General features: G+C 38.9%; 2 protein-coding genes and 1 long non-coding RNA gene across 3 annotated transcripts; all 3 read left to right on the forward strand.

Annotated features, from left to right (window-relative positions):
- The first annotated feature begins 673 nt into the window (after positions 1 to 673).
- On the forward strand, positions 674 to 14,758 carry LOC102801913 (dehydrogenase/reductase SDR family member 4-like). The gene is made up of 5 exons (XM_085500693.1): positions 674 to 926; positions 2,427 to 2,607; positions 3,597 to 3,674; positions 4,430 to 4,453; positions 14,684 to 14,758. Exons 1-5 carry the CDS (start codon positions 865 to 867, stop codon positions 14,756 to 14,758), a joined length of 420 nt encoding a protein of 139 aa, XP_085356819.1. The 5' UTR covers positions 674 to 864.
- Positions 14,759 to 14,952: 194 nt separating this feature from the next.
- LOC146742757 (uncharacterized) lies at positions 14,953 to 15,214 on the forward strand. Its single transcript, XR_014929732.1, has 2 exons — positions 14,953 to 15,005; positions 15,135 to 15,214. It is a non-coding gene; the product is annotated as an uncharacterized LOC146742757 (long non-coding RNA).
- Positions 15,215 to 18,612: 3,398 nt separating this feature from the next.
- On the forward strand, positions 18,613 to 19,838 carry LOC146742758 (uncharacterized). The gene is made up of 2 exons (XM_085500694.1): positions 18,613 to 19,245; positions 19,377 to 19,838. Exons 1-2 carry the CDS (start codon positions 18,613 to 18,615, stop codon positions 19,836 to 19,838), a joined length of 1,095 nt encoding a protein of 364 aa, XP_085356820.1.
- The last annotated feature ends 3,116 nt before the right edge of the window (positions 19,839 to 22,954 follow it).

The raw sequence follows: 22,954 nt of genomic DNA on the forward strand, positions 1-22,954 counted from the left end.
TGAAAACTGTTCATGGTGGTTGTGACTTGTGAGTGTAAGATCAACTTACTCTTCTTTTTTATCTTCCGCTACCAAATACCCTCGCTTGCCGTTTATACCTTCTAAAAAAATGATTTCTCAGAAGAATATAATACATCCATGTAGTTCTAATAAAAAAATGGCGTTGTTACTAATGTTCGAGAAACTTATTTACTTACAGTGATTTTGAATCTCCGTTGAATTTCACTCTCGGAAACAAAGTGATTTCCTTCTGTTGTCGTAAAGGGCGCTATAAAACAACCTGTGGCCTGACAGGGCTCATACCACTAATTGAATTTCCATAGACGACAATGTTAACATATGACGAGATTGCTATATGAAAATGACGAAGAAAGTTGAAAATATGGCTCAAAAATGGGAAATCAACATGCCAGTAATCAACCATATGAAAAAAACTAACATGTTGGCCAGCTCAAACTCTTGCAAATCTCAGGTAAACAAGACACACCTACTGTATTTGGATTGCACCAAGAGAAATCACTGGAAAAACACCAAGATTAGAACATCCATTAACACACAGAATAAACCCACAGGTACACAGCCGCTAAGTAGTAAGCAAAAGACCACATGTTGGTCTCACCTCTGACCCAGGTGATTACGCCCTCAAACAGGGAGCACCTGAGAAAAATAATGCAGCCATTGGTTAATTAGTGGCATGAGACCTGACATAGGTCAGCAAACATGGTTGTGCTTGTGAATGGCGTCTGGAGATTGTGGTGAAAGCAACATTTGGATTGCAATTTCCGCGGAACGTCAAACCTGACCTTAGACATTAACTTCTGTTTTATCTCTTTTAGCCGGAACGATCAACTAAGTCTCTTAACCATGTCTTCTTTTTCGAACAAATTCCACGGGAAGGTAGCTGTTGTTACTGCATCTACAGAAGGGTAAGCTGCCGGTGGTGGCGCTGATGAGTACGTGAGCTGACACTGGGTTGTAGTTACAGTAGTAATTGTTAACAACTTATGTCCGTCTGGACCTGTATCTCAGACACGTCTCGGGCAATTGCATTTAAACTTCACACACACATAATGTATTTTGGTATACATGATATACACGTCCATTCTTCTCTGGTCCGATTCAATGATCACCGAATGGTGGCCATTTTTTATGCTAAAATGCATCAAAATATACCATTTCTGCTAATCCGAAACCAGATCTTAGTCATATAGATGGGTTTCATATATATTTTATATATTTTTATATATGCCGTTATGCCTTTGTAAAACACATTGTAGTAATTTGAAAATTTAGAGAAATTTATAACACATTTATGAAACATTTAATTAGTTTTCAATGGCCTAGTGTATTTTCTTCAGTAGAGTTTGTGTCAGTCAAAACATGAAGCAAATGATATGATATAAAATGTAGTTGTAAAGTTTGATTGAGTCAGTCAATGTATGTCAGAGACATGCATAATTCTAATACAGCATTTGCATTCAGCCATTTTGAATCTGTTCTGAACATGATTGGTCAACGCATGTCAGAGATAAGGCTTGGAACAGCATAAAAAAATGACCACCAAACCATTATTACATATGAGGTGAAAAAGAAATCAACATTGAACATCAAGGTACCATAATTTCCAATGTATGTACCAAGCATGAATTCCATCCACACACACCCAAGAAATGCTTGATTTTGATAAATTTATTTTAAAATTTTTATTTTTTCTATCTTGAATCTTATGTTCGAACAAATATGCATGCATGTGTGGGGGAAAATGTATGATGTAAGTTTGAATCCGATCACTGAATTCATGTCAAAGATACAGCTCTGGTACCACATTCTTAAAAAAAAAATAGCCAGCAGTCTGCCATTTTGAATCTGATCTGAAAAATGATGTGCATCAAGTTTGAATGAAATGTATCCAAAAAATACACTTTTTTGGGTTATGGAAACCATTTGGTAAATTTCCTCCATTCATTGGCCAATTAACATCTGTGGACAGGGGTATAAGCCATTCAATTTTGAGGCAGGGATAAAAGGTACTTTTGTAGTGTGTGTGTCAAAATTGCAAAGTAAACAGAACATGAACTATAGAAATGAATATAAGTAAAAGTAAAACACTGCAAACTCGATAAAAAAACGAGCAACATACATACCAATACATACAAAGTAGAAATGTACGTTAAAGGTACGTACAAATGACAACTGAACTAGCATAGAGGAATTTCGCAAGGAATTTTTTGTTTATGAATGACTGATTTTCTCAATAAGTTTAATTTTTTGACAGCCCCATAAATGCTTTGTGAATGCTGTTTCTTTTCAACCATTTTAATTTCACAAAGAAATACATGTTTTTTTTCATTTCCATGTATAGTATATACTGTACCATGTAAAAAATACTAGATATTTCACCACAGGATCACATTTTATTTGCTCAGGATTGGTTTTGCCATTGCCAAGCGATTGGCAGAAGATGGTGCCAGTGTTATGATAAGTAGTCGTAAGCAGGAAAATGTTGACACAGCATTGGCTAAGTTGAAATCTGAAAATCTGACAAAAGTTGCTGGAGTTGTTTGTCATGTCGGTAAAGAAGATCATAGAAACAAAATGATACAGGAGGTGGGTTGAATTTGTTTTATTCCAAAATTGGAAGTTGGTTGGTAGTTGATAGTTGGTTTAGTAACTTAGTAGCTATGTAAATTAAGTCAAACATCACATTCAGTGGTCAATATGAACTATTTATAATAGTTCAAAATGGCCGACTGGTGGCCATTTTGTTTTTTTCATTTGATATCTGATGTTAAAAATAATGGTGGTGTGCATTTTTCAATGCATTTTGTTCTAAATTCAACTATTTTCTCATACAATGACTTTTTATAAAGACCACATATGCTGGGTTTCTTATGGATTAAATTAACTCTAGGCCAAACCAATTATCGTATATGAGCTACTATATGGAAACGCATTTGTTATAGCAGCCCACATAATCCTGAAAAAATGTCAGTCATTGTCTACTGGGTCATTAAACTATGATATTATAGACATTTATGTTTAAAACTCACCTAGTACTTCTCGACCAATTAGAATGTTTCCTGTTTCTGAATCTTGACTTTCAATTAAAATTTTAGGACTTTTGTTTTTATAAATTGTCTGAGACGTTTATATAAGATGTTTCCAATTAGATAATGAACATTCATAAGTCAATCATTATAGCTCACTTGTAACAACAGTATTACTACAAATTCAAAGGTCAACACCTTACATAATAGACATTCTTAGGACTTAGTATATTCTATTCTGTTTCCATTATATATTTTGTGCAGAATAGTTCGAGGGAGTCACTAAATGCCAAAATTATGAGAATTCCTCCCTAAATATACGACATCAATGGTTTAGAGTTGGTGGGTTTTAAGTCAGATAAAACCCTTGTGCTTGATTTTGTACTGGCCTCAACATTTTATCTTGAGTCTGACTTAATCCATGAAGAGTTTTCATACGAGGGCTTCATTCTGTAGTAGTGCATGTGATGATAATAGAACAAATACAGTTAATGTTTTTGTCTTTGTGTGAATATCAATTAACTAAAAATGCTCTATACAACTTGTTAGACACTGAGAAGGTTTGGAGGGATTGATATTCTGGTGTCAAATGCTGCATGCAGTCCCATGTTTGGACCAGTTTTAGAAGTGAGTATTTCAAGAACAATTACCACAGTAATTACTTTCTCATAACCCTCTACAAATAACTTTGTTAGAAACAGTTATCAAAACACCAGATTTTCAAATACAATGATTGGTTGGTTGAACGTAGCACCACCTAGCTCCTGAAACCTGATTGGATCCACAGCCAACTATCTAACACAATTGAAGCAATAGAATAATCAAAAGTTATTCAGTATTTATATGTAATTTCACCATCGTAAGGGACAGAATGAACAAGACTTACTTGCTCTAATTGTTTTAATATTTTTTAGCGTCACTCAAGCATTTCTGTGACCACCCACCTTATCACTGCTCAACAATGGTCATTTTGAATATGTGTGATTACACATGATTTACAAACAGTATAGCATTCATGAAAACTGAGATCAAAATTTCCTAAAATCATGAATTATGAAATCGTGTAAAGTATACCAACAATTCCCAAACTGTAATTTTTGTAATAATCACAATTCAAGATGTAATATGCCTACATACAGGAAATGTAATATGTAACTTTTTCTTATAAATCACGTACAAACACATGAATGTTTATAATGACTCACACTTATTTTAATAACATCAATTACATTCTGTTCTGAGAGGAAGAGAAAGGAGGGGGGTTACAACCCTACATTGTAAAGTTATAATTTTAGACTGTTTTGTTACATGGACATTTTGTATGTTTTCTGTCACATCAATTGTTTATCAAATTGATGTAACAATGATTTCTCTGTTAACAGATAACTGAATCTGCCTGGGATAAGGTAAGAAAATAATGAATTCACACACCCTTACCCACTGGTGACCAACCACCTTATATCCTACCGGTATATACACCCGTAAACAGTTACCACTGTGACCACCCACCTTATATCCTATATACACCCCTAACCAGTTACCATTGTGACCACCCACCTTCTATTCTATATACACCCCTAACCAGTTACCAATGTGACCACCCACCTTATATCCTATATACACCCCTAACCAGTTACCATTGTGACCACCCACCTTATATCCTATATACACCCCTAACCAGTTACCATTGTGATCACCAACCTTGTATCCTATATACACCCCTAACCAGTTACCATTGTGATCACCCACCTTATATCCTATATACACCCCTAACCAGTTACCATTGTGATCACCCACCTTATATCCTATATACACCCCTAACCAGTTACCATTGTGATCACCCACCTTATATCCTATATACACCCCTAACCAGTTACCATTGTGATCACCCACCTTATATCCTATATACACCCCTAACCAGTTACCATTGTGATCACCCTCCTTATATCCTATATATATCCCTAACCAGTTACCATTGTGATCACCCTCCTTATATCCTATATATATCCCTAACCAGTTACCATTGTGATCACCCACCTTATATCCTATATACACCCCTAACCAGTTACCATTGTGATCACCCACCTTATATCCTATATACACCCCTAACCAGTTACCATTGTGACCACCCACCTTATATCCTATATACACCCCTAACCAGTTACCATTGTGACCACCCACCTTATATCCTATATACACGGTAACACCCCTAACCAGTTACCATTGTGACCACCCACCTTATATCCTATATACACCCCTAACCAGTTACCATTGTGACCACCCACCTTATATCCTATATACATCCCTAACCAATTATCATTGTTATCATTGTGGTCACCCACCTTATATCCTATATACACCCCTAACCAGTTACCATTGTGATCACCCTCCTTCTATTTTATATACACCCCTAACCAATTACCATTGTGACCACCCACCTTATATCCTATATACACCCCTAACCAGTTACCATTGTGACCACCCTCCTTATATCCTTTATACACCCTCAACCAGTTACCATTGTGATCACCAACCTTATATCCTATATACACCCCTAACCAATTATCATTGTTATCATTGTGGTCACCCACCTTCTATTCTATATACACCCCTAACCAGTTACCATTGTGATCACCAACCTTATATCCTATATACACCCCTAACCAATTATCATTGTTATCATTGTGGTCACCCACCTTCTATTCTATATACACCCCTAACCAGTTACCATTGTGATCACCCATCCTTCTATTCTATATACACCCCTAACCAGTTACCATTGTGACCACCCACCTTATATCCTATATACACCCCTAACCAGTTACCAATGTGACCACCCTCCTTATATCCTATATACACCCCTAACCAGTTACCATTGTGACCACCCACCTTATATCCTATATACACCCCTAACCAATTATCATTGTTATCATTGTGACCACCCACCTTATATCCTATATACACCCCTAACCAGTTACCATTGTGACCACCCACCTTATATCCTATATACACCCCTAACCAGTTACCAATGTGACCACCCTCCTTATATCCTATATACACCCCTAACCAGTTACCATTGTGACCACCCACCTTATATCCTATATACACCCCTAACCAATTATCATTGTTATCATTGTGGTCAACCATCTTCTATTCTATATACACCCCTAACCAGTTACCATTGTGATCACCAACCTTATATCCTATATACACCCATAACCAGTTACCATTGTGATCACCCATCCTTCTATTCTATATACACCCCTAACCAGTTACCATTGTGACCACCCACCTTATATCCTATATACACCCCTAACCAGTTACCAATGTGACCACCCTCCTTATATCCTATATACACCCCTAACCAGTTACCATTGTGACCACCCACCTTATATCCTATATACACCCCTAACCAATTATCATTGTTATCATTGTGGTCACCCACCTTATATCCTATATACACCCCTAACCAGTTACCATTGTGATCACCCTCCTTCTATTTTATATATACCCCTAACCAATTACCATTGTGACCACCCACCTTATATCCTATATACACCCCTAACCAGTTACCATTGTGACCACCCTCCTTATATCCTTTATACACCCTCAACCAGTTACCATTGTGATCACCAACCTTATATCCTATATACACCCCTAACCAATTATCATTGTTATCATTGTGGTCACCCACCTTCTATTCTATATACACCCCTAACCAGTTACCATTGTGATCACCAACCTTATATCCTATATACACCCCTAACCAGTTACCATTGTGATCACCCATCCTTCTATTCTATATACACCCCTAACCAGTTACCATTGTGACCACCCACCTTATATCCTATATACACCCCTAACCAGTTACCAATGTGACCACCCTCCTTATATCCTATATACACCCCTAACCAGTTACCATTGTGACCACCCACCTTATATCCTATATACACCCCTAACCAATTATCATTGTTATCATTGTGACCACCCACCTTATATCCTATATACACCCCTAACCAGTTACCATTGTGACCACCCACCTTATATCCTATATACACCCCTAACCAGTTACCAATGTGACCACCCTCCTTATATCCTATATACACCCCTAACCAGTTACCATTGTGACCACCCACCTTATATCCTATATACACCCCTAACCAATTATCATTGTTATCATTGTGGTCAACCATCTTCTATTCTATATACACCCCTAACCAGTTACCATTGTGATCACCAACCTTATATCCTATATACACCCATAACCAGTTACCATTGTGATCACCCATCCTTCTATTCTATATACACCCCTAACCAGTTACCATTGTGACCACCCACCTTATATCCTATATACACCCCTAACCAGTTACCAATGTGACCACCCTCCTTATATCCTATATACACCCCTAACCAGTTACCATTGTGACCACCCACCTTATATCCTATATACACCCCTAACCAATTATCATTGTTATCATTGTGGTCACCCACCTTATATCCTATATACACCCCTAACCAGTTACCATTGTGATCACCCTCCTTCTATTTTATATACACCCCTAACCAATTACCATTGTGACCACCCACCTTATATCCTATATACACCCCTAACCAGTTACCATTGTGACCACCCTCCTTATATCTTTTATACACCCTCAACCAGTTACCATTGTGATCACCAACCTTATATCCTATATACACCCCTAACCAATTATCATTGTTATCATTGTGGTCACCCACCTTCTATTCTATATACACCCCTAACCAGTTACCATTGTGATCACCAACCTTATATCCTATATACACCCCTAACCAGTTACCATTGTGATCACCCATCCTTCTATTCTATATACACCCCTAACCAGTTACCATTGTGACCACCCACCTTATATCCTATATACACCCCTAACCAGTTACCAATGTGACCACCCTCCTTATATCCTATATACACCCCTAACCAGTTACCATTGTGACCACCCACCTTATATCCTATATACACCCCTAACCAATTATCATTGTGACCACCCACCTTATATCCTATATACACCCCTAACCAGTTACCATTGTGACCACCCACCTTATATCCTATATACACCCCTAACCAGTTACCATTGTGACCACCCACCTTATATCCTATATACACTCCTAACCAATTATCATTGTTATCATTGTGGTCAACCATCTTCTATTCTATATACACCCCTAACCAGTTACCATTGTGATCACCAACCTTATATCCTATATACACCCATAACCAGTTACCATTGTGATCACCCATCCTTCTATCCTATATACACCCCTAACCAGTTACCATTGTGACCACCCACCTTATATCCTATATACACCCCTAACCAGTTACCAATGTGACCACCCTCCTTATATCCTATATACACCCCTAACCAGTTACCATTGTGACCACCCACCTTATATCCTATATACACCCCTAACCAGTTACCATTGTGACCACCCACCTTATATCCTATATACACCCCTAACCAATTATCATTGTTATCATTGTGGTCAACCATCTTCTATTCTATATACACCCCTAACCAGTTACCATTGTGATCACCAACCTTATATCCTATATACACCCCTAACCAATTATCATTGTTATCATTGTGACCACCCACCTTATATCCTATATACACCCCTAACCAGTTACCATTGTGACCACCCACCTTATATCCTATATACACTCCTAACCAATTATCATTGTTATCATTGTGGTCAACCATCTTCTATTCTATATACACCCATAACCAGTTACCATTGTGATCACCCATCCTTCTATTCTATATACACCCCTAACCAGTTACCATTGTGACCACCCACCTTATATTCTATATACACCCCTAACCAGTTACCATTGTGACCACCCACCTTATATCCTATATACACCCCTAACCAGTTACCATTGTGACCACCCACCTTATATCCTATATACACCCCTAACCAGTTACCATTGTGATCACCCACCTTATATCCTATATACACCCCTAACCAGTTACCAATGTGACCACCCTCCTTATATCCTATATACACCCCTAACCAGTTACCATTGTGACCACCCACCTTATATCCTATATACACCCCTAACCAATTATCATTGTTATCATTGTGGTCACCCACCTTATATCCTATATACACCCCTAACCAGTTACCATTGTGATCACTCTCCTCCTATTCTATATACACCCCTAACCAATTACCATTGTGACCACCCACCTTATATCCTATATACACCCCTAACCAGTTACCATTGTGATCACCCACCTTAGATCCTATTTACACCCCTAACCAGTTACCATTGTGATCACCCTCCTTCTATTCTATATACACCCCTAACCAGTTACCATTGTGATCACCCACCTTATATCCTATATACACCCCTAACCAGTTACCATTGTGATCACCCTCCTTCTATTCTATATACACCCCTAACCAATTACCATTGTCACCACCCACCTTATATCCTATATACACCCCTAACCAGTTACCATTGTGATCACCCACCTTATATCCTATATACACCCCTAACCAATTATTATTGTTATCATTGTGGTCACCCACCTTCTATTCTATATACACCCCTAACCAGTTACCATTGTGATCACCAACCTTATATCCTATATACACCCCTAACCAGTTACCATTGTGATCACCCATCCTTCTATTCTATATACACCCCTAACCAGTTACCATTGTGATCACCCACCTTATATCCTATATACACCCTCAACCAGTTACCATTGTGACCACCCACCTTATATCCTATATACACCCCTAACCAGTTACCATTGTGATCACCCACCTTATATCCTATATACACCCTCAACCAGTTACCATTGTGACCACCCACCTTATATCCTATATACACCCCTAACCAGTTACCAATGTGACCACCCTCCTTATATCCTATATACACCCCTAACCAGTTACCATTGTGACCACCCACCTTATATCATATATACACCCCTAACCAGTTACCATTGTGATCACCCTCCTTCTATTCTATATACACCCCTAACCAATTACCATTGTGATCACCCACCTTATATCCTTTATACACCCCTAACCAGTTACCATTGTGACCACCCACCTTATATCCTATATACACTCCTAACCAATTATCATTGTTATCATTGTGGTCAACCATCTTCTATTCTATATACACCCCTAACCAGTTACCATTGTGATCACCAACCTTATATCCTATATACACCCATAACCAGTTACCATTGTGATCACCCATCCTTCTATTCTATATACACCCCTAACCAGTTACCATTGTGACCACCCACCTTATATTCTATATACACCCCTAACCAGTTACCATTGTGACCACCCACCTTATATCCTATATACACCCCTAACCAGTTACCAATGTGACCACCCTCCTTATATCCTATATACACCCCTAACCAGTTACCATTGTGACCACCCACCTTATATCCTATATACACCCCTAACCAGTTACCAATGTGACCACCCTCCTTATATCCTATATACACCCCTAACCAGTTACCATTGTGACCACCCACCTTATATCCTATATACACCCCTAACCAGTTACCATTGTGACCACCCACCTTATATCCTATATACACCCCTAACCAGTTACCAATGTGACCACCCTCCTTATATCCTATATACACCCCTAACCAGTTACCATTGTGACCACCCACCTTATATCCTATATACACCCCTAACCAATTATCATTGTTATCATTGTGGTCACCCACCTTATATCCTATATACACCCCTAACCAGTTACCATTGTGATCACTCTCCTTCTATTCTATATACACCCCTAACCAATTACCATTGTGACCACCCACCTTATATCCTATATACACCCCTAACCAGTTACCATTGTGATCACCCACCTTATATCCTATATACACCCCTAACCAGTTACCATTGTGATCACCCTCCTTCTATTCTATATACACCCCTAACCAGTTACCATTGTGATCACCCACCTTATATCCTATATACACCCCTAACCAGTTACCATTGTGATCACCCTCCTTCTATTCTATATACACCCCTAACCAATTACCATTGTGACCACCCACCTTATATCCTATATACACCCCTAACCAGTTACCATTGTGATCACCCACCTTATATCCTATATACACCCCTAACCAATTATTATTGTTATCATTGTGGTCACCCACCTTCTATTCTATATACACCCCTAACCAGTTACCATTGTGATCACCAACCTTATATCCTATATACACCCCTAACCAGTTACCATTGTGATCACCCATCCTTCTATTCTATATACACCCCTAACCAGTTACCATTGTGATCACCCACCTTATATCCTATATACACCCCTAACCAGTTACCATTGTGATCACCCATCCTTCTATTCTATATACACCCCTAACCAGTTACCATTGTGATCACCAACCTTATATCCTATATACACCCCTAACCAGTTACCATTGTGACCACCCACCTTATATCATATATACACCCCTAACCAGTTACCATTGTGATCACCCTCCTTCTATTCAATATACACCCCTAACCAATTACCATTGTGATCACCCACCTTATATCCTTTATACACCCTCAACCAGTTACCATTGTGACCACCCACCTTATATCCTATATACACCCCTAACCAGTTACCATTGTGATCACCCACCTTATATCCTATATACACCCCTAACCAGTTACCATTGTGATCACCCACCTTATATCCTATATACACCCCTAACCAGTTACCATTGTGACCACCCACCTTATATCCTATATACACCCCTAACCAGTTACCATTGTGATCACCCACCTTATATCCTATATACACCCCTAACCAGTTACATGTACCATTGTGACCACCCACCTTATATCCTATATATATCCCTAACCAGTTACCATTGTGACCACCCACCTTATATCCTATATACACCCCTAACCAATTATCATTGTTATCATTGTGGTCACCCACCTTCTATTCTATATACACCCCTAACCAGTTACCATTGTGATCACCAACCTTATATCCTATATACACCCCTAACCAGTTACCATTGTGACCACCCACCTTATATCCTATATACACCCCTAACCAGTTACCATTGTGATCACCCACCTTATATCCTATATACACCCCTAACCAGTTACCATTGTGATCACCCACCTTATATCCTATATACACCCCTAACCAGTTACCATTGTGACCACCCACTTTATATCCTATATACACCCCTAACCAGTTACCATTGTGACCACCCACCTTATATCTTATATACACCCCTAACCAGTTACCATTGTGACCACCCACCTTATATCATATATACACCCCTAACCAGTTACCATTGTGATCACCCTCCTTCTATTCTATATACACCCCTAACCAATTACCATTGTGATCACCCACCTTATATCCTTTATACACCCCTAACCAGTTACCATTGTGACCACCCACCTTATATCCTATATACACTCCTAACCAATTATCATTGTTATCATTGTGGTCAACCATCTTCTATTCTATATACACCCCTAACCAGTTACCATTGTGATCACCAACCTTATATCCTATATACACCCATAACCAGTTACCATTGTGATCACCCATCCTTCTATTCTATATACACCCCTAACCAGTTACCATTGTGACCACCCACCTTATATTCTATATACACCCCTAACCAGTTACCATTGTGACCACCCACCTTATATCCTATATACACCCCTAACCAGTTACCAATGTGACCACCCTCCTTATATCCTATATACACCCCTAACCAGTTACCATTGTGACCACCCACCTTATATCCTATATACACCCCTAACCAGTTACCAATGTGACCACCCTCCTTATATCCTATATACACCCCTAACCAGTTACCATTGTGACCACCCACCTTATATCCTATATACACCCCTAACCAGTTACCATTGTGACCACCCACCTTATATCCTATATACACCCCTAACCAGTTACCAATGTGACCACCCTCCTTATATCCTATATACACCCCTAACCAGTTACCATTGTGACCACCCACCTTATATCCTATATACACCCCTAACCAATTATCATTGTTATCATTGTGGTCACCCACCTTATATCCTATATACACCCCTAACCAGTTACCATTGTGATCACTCTCCTTCTATTCTATATACACCCCTAACCAATTACCATTGTGACCACCCACCTTATATCCTATATACACCCCTAACCAGTTACCATTGTGATCACCCACCTTATATCCTATATACACCCCTAACCAGTTACCATTGTGATCACCCTCCTTCTATTCTATATACACCCCTAACCAGTTACCATTGTGATCACCCACCTTATATCCTATATACACCCCTAACCAGTTACCATTGTGATCACCCTCCTTCTATTCTATATACACCCCTAACCAATTACCATTGTGACCACCCACCTTATATCCTATATACACCCCTAACCAGTTACCATTGTGATCACCCACCTTATATCCTATATACACCCCTAACCAATTATTATTGTTATCATTGTGGTCACCCATCCTTCTATTCTATATACACCCCTAACCAGTTACCATTGTGATCACCCACCTTATATCCTATATACACCCCTAACCAGTTACCATTGTGATCACCCATCCTTCTATTCTATATACACCCCTAACCAGTTACTATTGTGATCACCAACCTTATATCCTATATACACCCCTAACCAGTTACCATTGTGACCACCCACCTTATATCATATATACACCCCTAACCAGTTACCATTGTGATCACCCTCCTTCTATTCTATATACACCCCTAACCAATTACCATTGTGATCACCCACCTTATATCCTTTATACACCCTCAACCAGTTACCATTGTGACCACCCACCTTATATCCTATATACACCCCTAACCAGTTACCATTGTGATCACCCACCTTATATCCTATATACACCCCTAACCAGTTACCATTGTGATCACCCACCTTATATCCTATATACACCCCTAACCAGTTACCATTGTGACCACCCACCTTATATCCTATATACACCCCTAACCAGTTACCATTGTGATCACCCACCTTATATCCTATATACACCCCTAACCAGTTACATGTACCATTGTGACCACCCACCTTATATCCTATATATATCCCTAACCAGTTACCATTGTGACCACCCACCTTATATCCTATATACACCCCTAACCAATTATCATTGTTATCATTGTGGTCACCCACCTTCTATTCTATATACACCCCTAACCAGTTACCATTGTGATCACCAACCTTATATCCTATATACACCCCTAACCAGTTACCATTGTGACCACCCACCTTATATCCTATATACACCCCTAACCAGTTACCATTGTGATCACCCACCTTATATCCTATATACACCCCTAACCAGTTACCATTGTGATCACCCACCTTATATCCTATATACACCCCTAACCAGTTACCATTGTGACCACCCACTTTATATCCTATATACACCCCTAACCAGTTACCATTGTGACCACCCACCTTATATCTTATATACACCCCTAACCAGTTACCATTGTGACCACCCACCTTATATTGGCTAATTTAACCTTATATCAGCTAATCACATATTGGCTAATTTTATTTTATTTTTTCTGTCTGACAGATATTTGATATTAATGTGAAAGCAACATTTCTATTGATCAAAGAAATTGTTCCACATATCGAGAAGCGTGGGTGAGTTAATCTTAAGGTACTTTTTCTTAATGTAATCCTTTGTGTTGTGCAATCCATTATATTGTGTAATTTACTCTATAGTATATTTTTCTATATTGTAATGTACACTATTAAATGTCATCTGTACACACGCAGTGTATATAATATTTTCAAAATATCACCTCCGTACATTTAACATATTTTTTTTTCATTTCTCTAGTGGTGGTAATATTGTAATGATATCTTCTCTCTCTGGTTATACACTAGAAAAGGTAAGAATTCTATAAATGAATTAAATTCTTCAGATATGAAGATGAAAAATAACTCTCACATTCCATTCTCATTAGTATATATTGTAACTTTCATCTAAGAATATAATAATATCATGACATTCATTTCAGATGATAGGGGCCTATGGAGTCAGCAAGACAGCACTGCTAGGTTTAACTAAAGCACTTGTCCCAGAATGCAGTGAGAAAAACATCCGAGTAAATTGTATAGCACCAGGACTTATTCAGACCCGATTTAGTGAAATGGTAAATAACAAAATCAAAGAGTGTGTACAACATTGGCCAATAATCCTGTAATTACTGCTGAATTCAGCATTTGTGGTTTTTCCCTTGTAGACATGGAAGAACCCATCCATCAGAAAAAATGTTGAGGCTCTTATTCCTATGAGTAGGTAAGTAAAAACAGTTGTTACTGGAGTTCTTGTTACAAATTTACAAATGCATTCTTATAAGGTATATTTCAATAGGGTTTTAAAAAAACATACCAATAAAGAAACTTTGATAACACATGTGCACAAATTGACTCAATAGTGATATAAGTATGTTTAAATCAAAATATTAGAATTCAAATTACCCAATCCAGAATTGGTATTGGGACATCATTACATTAGTCCTTATTAATATTAACAAGTTAGTTCAACATTATCCAATCAGGAAGTACTGTAAAACATGTTCTTTTTGCAAGCATGTCTTTTTAGCGAATTTAGCGAGAGAACTGATTCGCTAATGCAAGATGTCGCTAATGACTTTATTATAAATTCAAAATGGCCAAGGCTTGGGGATTTGTATAGTGTAATCCGGAACATAAAAATCTGGGGCGGTTCCTAATTACACTTACAGTTTTTCTTTGTTTTTATGGAGGTGATAACTGCGCATTTTTTTTGGCATGTGACAGACAAGTATTGTGAAAACAAGAAATTACAAGAGAGATTCGCGAAATCAACATTTCGCTATTATGTCATTTTACTACAATTCGCTAAAATTGCATGCCGCTTTTTCAACATGTTTTACAGTACCTCATTTTAAATAAGTGGTGGGTTACTTTTGTAAAGGTATGTGTGCATTATGGGTATGAACACAGTTTAGCTTTTGAGCCAATCACTATTAAATATTTGAATTTGAATGAGAGATGATGATCAGTATTTGCAATTTATTATAAATGTGTTATGAAGCAAAGGTACTGTATAGAAAAATAAAAAAAAAAAAGCCTAGAAAGAACTCCTGTGTCCTGAGAGTATTGGAGGCGTATTAAAAATGAATTCAAAATTTAAGATTCACCTTTCAAACAAGAAGCATGGCAACTAGTTGAACCTGGAAATGTGATCCACATAATTGAAGTTTATAATACTCATAGAAAATAAATTTGATTGTACATCTGTGGTTTGCAGTCTAATTTATTCCAGAGAACCTTCATCACAAGTTCAATTTAAATCTGATTTTTGAGATATCAGAGATTGGCTAATAATAATTAGATAATCAATATGCATGGTTTTCAACTTTAACTAATCATATCTGTGGATTATTATCCGTGAGCATATATATACCAAATTTGAATGAAATGTGATGATAGCATATTATGCAAATTAGGCAATTGGTATGCTTGATTTTGTTCTAAAACTAATCAGGTCATTAGCATTGTCTTCAGGCTAATTAGGTTGTCACATTATTATGCAAATTATGTAATTAGTATGCACAGATTTTATCCTAAAACTCAATTCTGTACATTGTTAAGGACATCTATGTACCAAGTTTCATTGAAGTCTGACTAGCCGTTCTTGAGATATCCGTGGAACCGACATATATACACACACACAGGTTATTGTGTACTTCGCACACAGGAGTCAACAAGCAGTCATCTTTGGAAATGCATATCATATTTTTTGTGACAGTAATAAGATAAAGTCTGTGTCTATTTTATTCAATCTTTTTTTCATGGTTCTTACTTTCAGAATTGGACAGCCATCTGAGTGTGCCGGGGTTGTTTCTTTTCTATGTTCTGATGACGCTTCCTTCATTAGCGGAGAAACTATCATCATGAGTGGTGGGATTGCACCTAGACTTTAACAACATTAGTGGTTTGACTGCAAAATCAGAAGATTTCTACAAATTGAGCTTTTTTTCTGGTTTATTTTTTCTATGTGCAAAGTACATAGGTACAATTCACATACATGATCAGTTTGGGATAATTAATTGTGCACATTTGTTACGTTTGAGTTTATTTTTATGTATTTATTATTTGTGTAATTTGTAGTTGGGGTTTTATTGAAACGTCATATTGTCCTCGGTCGCTTTATGTTGTGTTCTTTTGTCAATTTATCCCTATTTTGCATATTTATTTGTACTGAGTTAGGGAGTCTGCTTTGGCTATAAAAGCCTTTTGTTTTACGTTGACGAGGTAGATGGCAATTAGACGGTAAACTGATAGCAAGAAGACTCCAAATAGACGGTGAACTGATAGCACTATAATTTTTACCAGTATCACTGACTGGTTTATCAGTTTATTAGGAAATGGGGATTGTTATTGAACATTGTTAGCTGTCCGGTCTGGCTTGTGTTTTCGTTCCGGTGACGTGTTGGAAGAAGCTGGAAGAAGTCCACGTGTGAGCTGAAACTTGGTACGCTTGGACGGAGATGAATGAATGAAGATTGACACCACCTGGGAGTCGTGACAAAAGTTCGAAGACGACGGAGTGACAGGCCAGCACAGAACGAACTCTTTGATTTGGTTTGATAAGTATTGTTAATTTTGTTTGTTCTTTTTGCCGTTTTTAAACGGAAGTCTATATTGGATGTATGTTACTGCTAGCATTTTTGTTTGAGGTGTGGTGTAGCACACAAAGTTATGTGACATTTCAATAGGCCATTGAAAATATACTACCGTACTATCTTGCACACTGCTTGCGTTCGGGCGTTTTATTTGTTATACGAGTCGAGTACCAGCGCCTGAACGTAACATGGGGGCTCGTCCGGGATTGTAACATAAGGCAATATATTGTTGTGTGACAAAACGTGAAGACTGTACCAACCGTTCTTATTTTGGCCACGTGCAGGTGCATATGTGGTTAAAGTACGGTGTCAGATCGTGGCGTCACATAGCGTGTGTTGCCGGCGTAACAATTTTGTTATCCGTTTTCTTGTTGACCACATGTTTGGTTTGTTTTAGAATTTTGTGGTTGACATTTTGCGCTTTGTCATTTGAAATTTCGTATGCGTTGTCTCTTTTTTGGTTCATGAGAAACGCATTATTGGCGCGCATTTCGAGTTTGCTTGCTCGCTCTGATACGTGTGTAAGGTAGTGGTGAGTGACCTTATTTTTCTTTCTTTTGGCAATATGGCGTTTCAACCCGTTGAGTTTTTGGAAACATTGGTGGAGTCAGTCGCTCCTTTTGAGTTAGTTGAGGGTTTGAAAAAAACTGCTTTACTTACATTAGCGGACCACCTTAAGTTGGAGGCGAAACCGGCAATGCGTAAAGCCGAGATTATGAAAATTGTTGTGCAACATTTGGTGGATGATGGTGTTGTGCCTGAGGGGGCGTTGGAGTAGTTACCTGCTTTGCCTGTTTCGGAATTTGATTACAAAAAATATGAAATGGAGTTGCAGTTTCGTTTGAGGGAAAAGGAATTAGATCAAGAAATACGTCTAAAAGAGTTGGAAATGAAGGAAAGAACTGACCAGTATAAATTTGATCCTGGTAGGGTTATTTGTTTGGTGCCTCCTTTTCAGGAGAAAGATGTAGATCAATATTTCTCTCAGTTTGAAAAGTTGGCTCGTACCTTGAAGTGGCCTTTTGAATACTGGACAGTGTTATTACAAAGTGTGTTCTTTGGTAAAGCACAAGAGGTATACTCCCGACTCACTGTCGATCAGAGCGTTGAGTACGAGTATGTTAAACAACGCGTCCTGGACGCCTATGAATTGGTGCCAGAGGCATATCGTTTGAAGTTTCGTAATTGTCAGAAACGTGAAAATCAAACTTATGTTGAATATGCTCTGTTCAACAGGTGGTGTTTGTCCACCAAGGTTCAGGACAATTATGATGCGCTTAGAGAGCTTGTGTTGATGGAGGCGTTCAAACAATGTATACCGGGAAGCTTGAAGACGTATTTGAACGAACAAAAGGTGACTAAATTACGTCAGGCATCGGTTTTGGCTGATGAGTATTCGCTTACTCACAAAGACTTTGGGGTTAAAGTACAACCCAAATTGACTCCTAAAAAGGGGGTAAGCCTGCCGACAGTTTTGGCGCCGAGGTTAATAAAAAGAAAGTGTCATCTTTTCCGGCCGATTCGGGTAGTCAAGCTCCTGGTATGTCTTGTGCTAATTGTAAAACGCCTGGTCATCATATTTCTAAGTGCTATAAATTGAAACGTAAAAATTTCCCAGTGTCTTTTAACGCTTGTGTGGCATCGTCGCCTGAAAGTGTGGTGGATGTTGGGGTTGAGGGGCCTTTTCCCCTGATAGTTGGTGGCAGGAGTGGTGTTGATGATGGATTTGGGTTTGAGGAAGAGGTTCCCGGTCAGTATGGTCCGTTTGTTACTGGTGGGTTTGTGTCTTTGGATGGTACTACTGTGAAGCAGCCTATTAAGATTTTACGTGACACGGGTGCGTCTCAGAGTTTAATTTCTGAGGCTGTACTGCCATTTTCTGGAGATTCTTATGTTGGTGCAAACGTGCTTATTAGTGGGGTGGAGTGTGGCGTAACCTCTACTCCATTGCACCGAGTGCATTTACAGTCTGAGTTGGTTACAGGCTTGGTTGTTGTGGGTGTGAGAAGTGTTTTACCGGTTAAAGGGCGTTGCCATGTTGCTTGGTAACGACTTGGCTGGTAGTAAAGTGGTGCCGGAGCTGTGTGTTGTCAAGATGCCGAGTTTTGAGTCTAGTACCGAGCGGTTGGTTGGTGAGTTCCCAGGAGTTTTTTCTGCCTGTGCTGTGGGGCCCTCTGGGGTTTGTGCTGGCGGGCGTGGCGAGGTTGGTGACAGGAAGTGTAGTGGGTTTGAGGGTGTCGATTTGTTGGACACCTTTTTGGCGAAGGGCATTGATTGAATGGAAGAGTCTTCCCCTGCTGGTGTGGTCACACGGTCTCAGAGTTGTAAAGTCAAGGATGATTCGTTTAATGATAAAATAGTAACAGGCACTGAGAAGTCACAGCCGTTTTTCTTTCCGCTAAGTCGAAGTAGGTTGGTGGAAGAACAGAGTAAAAATCCGGAGATCCTTCATTTGATGACACAAGTTCTGAATGAAACTGAGATAGAGGCTGAGCCTAGTGGTTATTATAAGAGGTCGGGTATCCTTATGAGAAAATGGAGGCCGCCCGATGCTCGGGTTGGTGATAGTTGGTTAGTGATAAATCAAATTGTTGTGCCCAAATCGTATCGTGCTGAAATCCTTGCACTCGCACATGACCATAAGTTGTCGGGTCATTTAGAGGTCACAAAAACCCTTGATCGAATAAAACGAAATTTTTTTTGGCCCAAAATGAGACGAGATGTGGTAAAACATTGTAAAACTTGTCACCTGTGTCAGGTGGTTGGGAAGCCAAATCAGGTTATATCCAAGGCTCCCTTATACCCTATACCTGCTTTTGAGGAACCATTTTCTCGGGTAGTTATTGATGGTGGTGGGTCCACTGCCTAAAACTAGGTCGGGTAACCAGTATTTGCTTACCATTATGTGTGCTTCTACTCGTTTTCTGGAGGCTATTCCTCTGAGAAAAATTATTACTCACAATATTGTTCAAGCGCTGGTTAAGTTCTTTACAACTTTCGGTCTACCTAGGTGTGTACAGTCGGACCAGGGAACTAATTTCATGTCTGCTGTGTTTAGACAGGTGTTCCAACGTTTGGGTATTACACACTGTATTTCTAGTGCGTATCACCCAGGGGGTGCTTGAACGTTTTCATCAGACGTTGAAGTCAATGTTGCGAGCGTACTGTTTGGAACATTCACATGATTGGGATGAGGGGGTTCCTTTTCTGTTGTTCGCAGTACGTGAGGTTGTGCAAGAATCGCTGGGCTTTAGCCCCTTTGACTTAGTGTTTGGTCATGTTGTTCGAGGACCTTTAAAGTTACTTAAAGAAAGGTTGCTCGAGGATAAAACTCCCACTAACCTTTTAAGTTATGTGTCTGAGTTTAAGACTAGGTTACATCAAGCTTTTGATATGGCTAGAGATAATTTGAAGGTTGCACAGTGCGGTATGAAGTCTTGGTATGATAAGAAGGTTAAGAAGAGATCTTTTGAGGTGGGAGATCAAGTTCTGGCCTTGTTTCCTGCTGTATGTTTGTCCCTCCATGCCAGATATTATGGTCCTTTTCGGGTTGTTGAGAGGATCAACGATTTGAATTATGTGGTCGCTACCCCTGAGCGGCGTAAATCTAAACAGTGTGTCATGTTAACATGTTGAAATTATATTCACAGAGAGATGTGGATAAACAGCAAGCGGTTGTTTGTGCAGCTGCAGTTGTTTTGAAACCAGGTGTGGAAGTTCTTGATTTGCATGTTAGATTAAAAAGTTCACTGGTGCTGGCTAACTTAAAACTTAAATAAATCTTCCTTTATCTAACATGATAGAGCTTAGGAGTTTAATTCTTGAATTTAGGATTTTATTCCCAGATGCTCCAGGGCGAACCAATCTGGTTGAACATGATGTAGTGTTAGAGGAGGGGGTGAGACCTATCTGACAGCACCATTATAGAGTGAGCCCAGCTAAGTTGGAGTTAATGAGACAGGAAGTAGCTTATATGTTAGATAATGATATTATTGAGTTGTCTAATAGTGGTTGGAGTTCGCCATGTTTATTGGTGCCAAAGCCAGACGGTTCAGTTAGGTTTTGTACTGATTATAGAAAGGTGAATGAGGTTACTAAAACAGATTCTTTCCCCATCCTGCGTATTGATGATTGTATTGATCGGGTGGGCAATTCTAAATATCTTACGAAATTCGATTTGCTCAAGGGTTTTTGGCAAATTCCCTTGACAACCAGAGCTAAAGAAATCTCCGCGTTTGTTACTCCAGACAACTTGTATCAATATAAAGTCGCTCCTTTCAGAATGAAGAACTCCCCAGCGTCCTTTCAGTGGTTAATAAACCGTGTTATTGCGGGTTTGAAGGGGGTTTATGCTTATATTGACAATGTTCTGGTTGTGAGTGTTGAGTGGGCTGAACATTTGGCTAGAATACGCGCTTTCTTTCAAAGTTGCTCTAGTGCTCGATTGACGGTTAATTTGCATAAGAGCGATTTTTGTAGTGCCAAAGTTGTATATCTTGGTCATGAGATTGGGTGTGGACAAGTTAGCCCTGTTCTGGCTAAAGTGAAGGCTATTGCAGATTATGCAGTCCCAGAGAATCAAAAAGGGATTAAGAGATATTTGGGGATGGCTGGATTTTATCGAAAGTTTTGTCCCAATTTTTCGGCGGTTTCCGCTCCGTTGACTGAGTTGCTCAAGAAGAATGTTAAGTTTGTCTGGACTTCTGACTGTCAGGCAGCATTCGATAAAATTAAGCTACTTCTTATGAGCTCTCCGGTGTTGGTGGCCCCAAATTTTGACAAATCTTTCTGCTTGATGGTTGATGCCAGTGACTTTGCCATTGGTGCCGTTTTGATGCAGGAGGTTAATGAAATTAGACACCCAGTATGTTATTTTTCCAGGAAGCTTGATAAACATCAGCGTAGTTATTCTACTATTAAAAAGGAAGCTTTAGCCTTGTTGATGGCCTTACAACATTTTGATGTGTATTTGTGTTCGCCACAGAATATTGTGAATGTTTACTCTGATCATAATCCGTTGGTGTTTTTTAGTAAGATGAAAAACAAGAACCAGAGGTTGTTGAGGTGGAGTATTGTCATCCAACGTTATAATGTTAAAATCATACATATCAAAGGCACGGAGAACGTTATAGCCGATGCGTTATCAAGATAAGAGATAATAATTG

Source organism: Saccoglossus kowalevskii, chromosome 6 (assembly GCF_978046115.1).
Source record: "Saccoglossus kowalevskii chromosome 6, keSacKowa6.1, whole genome shotgun sequence".
NCBI lineage: Eukaryota > Metazoa > Hemichordata > Enteropneusta > Harrimaniidae > Saccoglossus > Saccoglossus kowalevskii.

Excerpts from the sequence above, each read along its gene's own strand:
- LOC102801913 (XM_085500693.1), top strand. The coding sequence starts at position 865 with ATGTCTTCTTTTTCGAACAAATTCCACGGGAAGGTAGCTGTTGTTACT. Across the intron at positions 927-2,426 it reads GTTACTGCATCTACAGAAGG|GATTGGTTTTGCCATTGCCA; the intron begins GTAAGCTGCCGG and ends TTATTTGCTCAG. Across the intron at positions 3,675-4,429 it reads TGTTTGGACCAGTTTTAGAA|ATAACTGAATCTGCCTGGGA; the intron begins GTGAGTATTTCA and ends CTCTGTTAACAG.
- LOC146742758 (XM_085500694.1), top strand. The coding sequence starts at position 18,613 with ATGGAGTTGCAGTTTCGTTTGAGGGAAAAGGAATTAGATCAAGAAATA. Across the intron at positions 19,246-19,376 it reads AATTGACTCCTAAAAAGGGG|TGCTATAAATTGAAACGTAA; the intron begins GTAAGCCTGCCG and ends CATATTTCTAAG.